Source organism: Bicyclus anynana, chromosome Z (assembly GCF_947172395.1).
Source record: "Bicyclus anynana chromosome Z, ilBicAnyn1.1, whole genome shotgun sequence".
Taxonomy (NCBI): domain Eukaryota; kingdom Metazoa; phylum Arthropoda; class Insecta; order Lepidoptera; family Nymphalidae; genus Bicyclus; species Bicyclus anynana.
This window is the reverse complement of record NC_069110.1, coordinates 4363142-4371054: the sequence shown is the minus strand read 5'-3', so window position 1 is coordinate 4371054 and position 7913 is coordinate 4363142. Positions and strand designations below refer to the sequence as shown.

At 37.2% G+C, this 7913-nt stretch overlaps 1 protein-coding gene across 1 annotated transcript; it reads left to right on the top strand.

Annotated features, from left to right (window-relative positions):
- Window positions 1–1671: 1671 nt before the first annotated feature.
- On the top strand, window positions 1672–2334 carry LOC112042917 (bombyxin A-3 homolog). The gene has a single exon (XM_024078121.2). The coding sequence runs from the start codon at window positions 1745–1747 to the stop codon at window positions 2213–2215; it is 471 nt and encodes a 156-aa protein (XP_023933889.2). The 5' UTR covers window positions 1672–1744; the 3' UTR covers window positions 2216–2334.
- Window positions 2335–7913: the final 5579 nt, after the last annotated feature.

The window sequence follows — 7913 nt, the reverse complement described above, 5'->3', positions numbered from 1 at the left end:
ATGTATAATTAAGAACCCCACGCATATCAAAAATCATCCAAGCATGATAATTTTCACCCCAACAACAAGGGTGTAACGGAGAAAAATATAAAAACGGGATTATATTTGTCTATAGTGTATCCAACTAGTGTACAACCCATATTCGGCTCACTGCTGAGCTCGAGTCTCCTCTCAGAATGAGGGGGATTAGGCCTTAGTCCACCACGCTGGCCCAATGCGGATTGGCAGACTTCACACACGCAGAGAATTAAGAAAATTCTCTGGTATGCAGGTCCTCACGATGTTTTCCTTCACCGTTTGAGACACGTGATAATTTGTTAAAATGCACACAACTGAAAAGTTGGAGGTGCATCCCGGGACCGAATTCGAACCCACACCCTCCGGAATCGGAGGCAGAGGTGATATCCACTGGGCTATCGCGGCTTATAGTATATCAAATTATGTTTAAAAAAAACAGGCTATGCGCAGTGTAAGGTTCCGTAGATTAAATGAGCAGTTTAATCTCATATGTAATGCAAAAAAATATCGAAAACGATACCCCACACCATGGGATAGACGATAAAAATTCATCCTCACTTAGCATGTAGGAAGTTTTTCAAATTGAAGAAGACATTATTGGGGTTTCTACATGTAAAGTGAGGATGTTTGGACGTCTATCCTATAGTGTTTGATAGTATGTATCACTGTCGGTATTTTTGTATTATAAGGGTTTAAAGTGCTCACTTAATCTACGGAACCCAACACTGCGCGTTGGCGACAAGACAGGACATCGCCCGTGTTTTTAACCGAGTTTCAAAAAAGGTTTACGTTCGGCTGTGTGTATGATTTTTTTTTCCAGCGATATTTTCGTCATTTGTGGACCGATTTTAAAAATATTTTTTTTGTTTGGAAGGGTATACTTACAAGCTGGTCCCCTTTTTTATGTCAGGATCTTCATTTATTTTGTTTAAGATACCTCACAGCGGTATCATAGGGATTTGATATCATAGGGAAAGATTTGATTGTTTGTGTTTGTTTGCATTGAAATGGCTCCGGAACTACTGAACCGATTTGAAACTTCTTTTACTGTTGGGAAGCTACTCTATCCCTGAGTGCTATAAGCTATATTTTAGCCCTGTATTCTTACGGGAACAGGAACTACGCGGATGAAACCGCGTGGCGTCTGCTAGTATTAATAATGGAATGCGATCTTTGAGAGATTTTTCTATATAGGATTGGGATTTTTTAACTTCAGCTAAAGTAGATTTTACTTAAGTCAACATTTTGTTATTTAGCTATAAAAAATGCAAATATTTTCTTTATACGGGTCAAGTACATTTTTCAAATGATGTTTGATGGAACAACTTTCCAACGATCAAGAACATCTGACACCTGGAACTGTCCTTATAACGCACTACCTCCAACACCTCAACTTGTGCGATTTTATCAATAACCGATAACCATCACCATCTGATTGCTTACATTATATTTGTGGTGATCAATTAAAGCTCGAGAATTGAAAAGTAATTGATGTAACACGAAAACTTAAACTTTTGCGTTACCTCGCCCTTTTTGGGGGGAGTTCAATAGTGTCAACTAAAATCACTGCTTATTCAGGTTTCAGTAAAATTTTCCTACCTTATTGAATATTAATGAACTATGTCAGGGTATAAAACGCGTGAAAATTTCACCCTCCATCACATTCTCATCGCTGCTTCTTCGTGAACAAGTAAGGATCAATTACATAAATCTGTACTGTGTCAAAATGAGGATCCAAGTTTTGATGATCCTCTCTGTAATTGCATCGATGTACCTCACTCCCGAGGCTCAGGTACAGAAATACTGTGGCAGACGTCTCGCCGTGGCAGTGAGCCTTGTGTGTGAAGAAGTTGGAAACTCTGGGACTTCACAAAAAAGATCTTCACAATACGAATATGATGAGGATATGTACACAGATACTGAAGACGATTCTGTTAACGATACTCTCGATGACTCTACTGGCAATAATAATGAAATGGACCACGCTAACGATGACTTTATCGACGATTCTGAAGACCTCTCTTTGGACTACTCCATCGACAACTCTGTCGACGACGACTCATCTGTTAAATACGAGATCGAAGGACCATGGATCACTGCGCAAAAAGCACTTACCATTGTACGAGGGAAGAGGCAAATTGTTAGCGAATGCTGTGATAAACCATGCTCTGTTGATGAATTGAAAACCTACTGTTAAATCTATAATATTTAACATTTTTGGCTGCTATAAAATATTTAACCAATCTTGTATAATCATGAATTAACTTATTGCTTACTTATATACTCGTGCTACTCAAATAAAGCTTTGCAAGTTCACAAAGTGTTTCATTTTTCTGGCTCTAGGCCATCAATAAGCCGGTGCAATTGTGACGGTGACAAATACTATCCCCGCATTACACCGGCTTTTGTAAGTTGTAATTAAAAACGAGCGGGATTAGGCCTTTTTTAAATACCTTTTCGCCACGGGGAGGCATGAAGGTTATGTCGGACTTCAACCGACTAAAACCCCACGGTGTCCCGACTCGCCGCCTGATGACTGAGCCACGGGAACATTTCATAAGCTACCGCAACCTGCGGGATTAGGCCTGTGCCAACTCCAAATGGTATCCTAATCGGCTAACGAAGATGTAATATGGCTATAATAATAATATGACTGATGTTTATTTCTTGTCAAAACAATATGTATTATAAAATCACATATAAAAATCATTTATAGTGTTAGTAGACCCATTCCACCTATACAGCCGATTTTAATGTTTTTTTTTAATATGAGAATCGTCGTTTGGTAAGAATGGTCGTAAAGTGTTTTTCATCCTCCTACCCTAACTATTGATTTTAATCGCTATATTATTTTTTTTGTATGAACGAATTATACGAGTAGGTACATATAATAAAGCAGATTAATGTGTGCCAGGTCAGATTTTTACAATGCGTAACCAAACGAAAAACGAATTTTCCCTCAAGTATCTTCATCAGGAAACCTGCATACCTGCATACCTACCTGCATACAATATCTGCTTTTTCGTGAAGAAACCTGCATACCAGAGAACTTTCTTAATTCTCTGCGTGTGTGAAGTCTGCCAATCCACATTGGGATAGCGTGGTGTACTATTGGCCTAACCCTCTAATTCTGAGAGGAGACTTGAGCTCAGCAGTGAGCCGAATATGGGTTGATAATGATGAATGATTATCTTCAGAATGAATAGTATCTCGTGTTCCCGTGAGAATACGTGGATAAAATATAGTACGGGTATGATCTGACTTTCTAGTGGAAAAAAAAATTCACAATCGGTTCGGTAGATTCAGAGATTACCCCCTACAATATCTACCACCAATTTAACCACTTTATAATATAAATTTTTGTTCTCATTTATTTGTCCTTTTTTTTTAATTTTTAACAATGTTATTAATACAAAATATAATACAAAACAGAGTGCCCAAGCAACCGGTGGTCAGGGTTTCAGAGTGAGGAACCTCCTCACAATACACACCGTTTCAAGAATCATTATTGTAAATTGTTAATTATTATTATTTAAAATATGTACTTTTTGTTATAGTATTTGAAGCTGAAATTGATAGTAGCAGCTGGTAATCTAAATAACCTGGTTCTACATGAAGAAATTTACGAATTTTCTCATTGTCTCGTTCTCGTTCCACACTGAAAAGAAATGAAAATTGTACATTTTAAGGTTTCTTATACAATAAACAACCAACAATCGAACTGTGTTTAATTTTCAGGTAGGTACCATTCTATAGACTAGGGATGCCAACATTTTTTCGGAAAAATATAGTATTTTTCAGATTGAACTATAAAAAAATATAGTCCGCTGAAATATAATATAATATTTGGAATAAACAAAAAATGGTTTTTTTTAAAAAAGCATTATTTATTTACTCTTGTTGCATTTTTTAAGATTTATTTATCTAAAATAAGAGTGACAATGCTTTTTCACATGAAACCTTTTTTTTTAATTTTTGAAAATCAAAAGATTTTTTTTAATTTGTTCGTTTAATGTTTGATTGCACTATTGCATGTGTTAAAAACTAATGTTTATAAAATTTTATAATGAAAATTTCGTTTGTTAGATTTCAGTGTAGAAAATATATTATTTTTTTGCGTACTATATATTTCTTCAGCAGTATATAGTACCTACGCAGACCCGAAATAATATAGATCAATACTATCTATTATATTACGGTTGGCAACCCTACTATAAGGCACAAAGTGCCTCCTAATAAGCAAGCTCGCACCATCGAGCGATGATGCCAGCTATGCTTGGAGTTTCTCTGCGTGATCGAATCAGAATTGAGGAGATCCGCAGACGAACCAAAATCACTGACATAGCTCAGAGAGTCGCGAAACTGAAGTGGCGATGGGCAGACCACATAGTTTGAAGAACCGTTATACGTTGGGGTCCCAAGGTGCTGGAATGGCGACCCCGCACCGGAAAGTGCAGTGTTGGTCGACTCGACCGACCGACGAGGTGGACCAAGGATATCAAGCGAGTTGCGACCTGCGACTACCTACTTCCTTTTTACATGCAAGAAAATCGATTAAACTTTCTTTGTATGTTACTTTTTTATTAAAATAACTAACTTACGAGGTCACCCGTGTGGTTCCCGTTCCCGTAAGATTGCGGGCTCTTTCGATAAATGGGCTATCTAACACCAAAACAATTTTTCAAATCGGACCAGTAGTTCCTGAGATTAGCGCGTTCAATCAAACAAACAAACAAACTCAGCTTTATAATATTAGAGATATATGTTATAGGTTGTTTTAACCGTGAAAAGGTAAAGTGACACAGACACACAAACAGACATAAATGGTAAATCTTAAGTCTACAAGCGCCACCTGTTTTAAAATACTTCCATACAAATACAGGATTGGGGTACGAAGGTAGGTGAAGGTCGTCTTTATGTACATTTTGTATTAAACCAGTTTCTGTTTGTACCAGCTCAGACAGATGTCGAAACACTTCGCCGGTTGATGACCGACTTGAAATTGACTAAGGCCGGCCACATACACTTGTATTCCGTATTCGTTTTCCGAATCCATTTTCCGTATTCGGAAAACCGAGTGCATGAAATCAATCTAACCATTCGCTGCCCGCGAGTATTTTAACGAAAAGCCCGTCTGCGTTGAAGAAGCCGACAGTCAGGGAATGCGGTTTTAATCTACCGTTGTGAGCCATTTAAAAAATCTTTATATTCCTCTATCGCGCGGAGCATGATACTGTGCTCGCCTATTGCCCTTAGTTTACTTTATATTTTTTTACATGTCACGTAACGGATACGATCGACGACCGGTCATCCATTTAGGAGTCAAGTGTAGTAAAGTACATTACCAACCAAACCAAAGTAACCGACATAGCTCGAGGAGTTGCGAAGCATAAGTGACGATGGGCGGGCACATAGTTCGAAGAGATATTAATCAAACTTTATAAAAATAATAACTTTTTTCCTAGTCGTCATAATTAAAAAATCCAATATACTGCGTTCGTCACCGCGGCTCAGTCGCAACGGTCTTCACCCCACGATCACCCCGCGTACGAGGTGCGTAGGTATCGCTCGCGTTTCGACCTTTAGTATGAAGTCCAACTACTGGTTATACTGTGGCGGTAGTCTCACAGAATTCCAAATCGAAATAACGCATTGGGAAAACGTATGCGGTCGGCCTAAAGATGTGTTATTGAGACATTCAAAATTCTATCAACGGTGGTTATTTTTATTTTATTATTTATTTATTTATTTATTTATGTATAACTGAACACATAACCGACTACCTTCTCACACAGTTATATTAATTGACCAAACAGATAGTAAGACTACTATAAACAGAGTACCACTTGTCATTGTAGCATACAACGTACAGAATAGCATTAGATACTCTACTAGATTCATAGATTACCCCCAACAAGTTCTCAAACTTAAAATCTTTATAATATTAGTGTAGATAAATTACTACTCGTACAAAGTAACGCCTGCTTCTATTCTAAACAGATTATTTAAGTTCAGCAGGATGTTGCAGATATTAAATAGGCGAAACTGTGGGAAAATAATTGACAAGGTTTTTGTTGCGTAGCCAACGAAAACTGAGCGCCAGTCAACGATATTTTACACTAAAGACAGGGCACTTGGCGGACAAATGTGCATAATTGTCTTAATTTCATTTAGTCGCTTGTTAAACTACGAAAGCTATTTGAACAAATAGTACATAAATATTGTTTACAATGTCGAGTTGTGTGTTCAGAAAATGTAAAATTATATAGGTATACTTAAATATATAACGTAAGTCATCATTATCAACCCATATTCGGCTCACTGCTGAATCTCCTCTCAGAGTGAGAGGGATTTGGCCAATAGTCCACCACGCTGGCCTAATGCGGATTGGCAGACTTCACACACGAGAGATGAATACAGTTTTTTAAATTGTATATAAATTAAGAGTATGCTAATAGTAAAGCAATTTAGTAAAAGTAACATGGTATCTGCGATCATTACTTTCGGAGCTACAAGGATTTAAAGGGACAGATTTGCGGCACTGGCGCGGATCCCTGAAAAACGCCCCATACAAAATGGCACGAACTAATGACGTCGTAGGATCGTTAGATTTGTATGAACGTTAAAACAAAATTACTAATATCTTTGTTATTTGTGCGCTTATGTTTATAGTCCATATATTACACAACTGCACGTACTATATACTGCACAACTGTTTCAATTCCATATAATTCGCGTTTACGTAACGCGATAGTAACAGTATGAAAACATTGAAAACTCCCACTAGGTACACTGATCACTTTTTGCGGTGATTTTCTAGACATGTATATCTATAATATAAAATATCGTTGGCGCCAGTGTATGTCACACAGTCGACTGTTCGTACGCGATAGAGCGAGCAAGGTGGTTTCGTTGCGCCATTACATTACCTCATATTATTTGAGAGACCGGCGACCTACAATAATTATGTCTTGTCATTTTATTTTTATCATAGATACTTACCTGAGTTATTTAATAACCTGGTGGTTTCTGTAACTGTTTACAAAACACGGCACTTTAGATATGCATCAATGTAGCTACTACTCATATTTTAAAGTAAAAGCTTTTTTAATTCTCCGGCTCAAATAGTACTTTTGCGCGAAATCGGAGATAAAATAGCATATTTAGCTATAGGAAAAGTTATGACGGTAGACAAGCCCAGAAAGTAAATCCATTATTTTCAAGTCGAGTCTCAACAGCTCAATGGTAAGAGCGGTCGGACTCATCACCGAGGGGTGGTGGTTCGGCCCCGTTGGTCTATTGCCGTACCCACTCCTAATACAGTCTTTCCCGACTAGTTGGTCATATTCACAAAAAAATATGGTAAATATTCTTTTTAAAAAAAAAATAAGAACAATGCAACTGCATTGGTGGCTAATGACTGGATGAGGTTCTAAAAAAGCCTCGAAGTTAGAAAGTGTTACAACCCCGTGCCTCTGAGAGTACGCTCATCAATTCATCAGATCCCTAACTGATCCCAATATGCTGAGGACCCTTTTAGGATCACATCATGCAAGTTGCAATGTATTTAATTTATTGTTTTTTTTTTCTCTCTTTTCTTTGTATGATGTGTATTCTGAATTTTTCAATTCATGTCTTTTGATGTGTTTTTTTCCTTATAACTTATAATAATATATTAATTACTAGCGAGAGCGAGACCTTCTGACACAGGTTTTCACTTAAAAGAAGGTCTCAGCCCTACTATGGAATGTAATGTTTATAAAACGAATAAAATTCATTTTCATTTCATTGAATAAACTTTTCTTTCTTTCTTTCTTTCTTTCTTTCTGATGATCATTAGCAGAACGATAGCTGAAAATGATAGTTTTAGTCACAAAGTATTTTCCTAGGCCTGC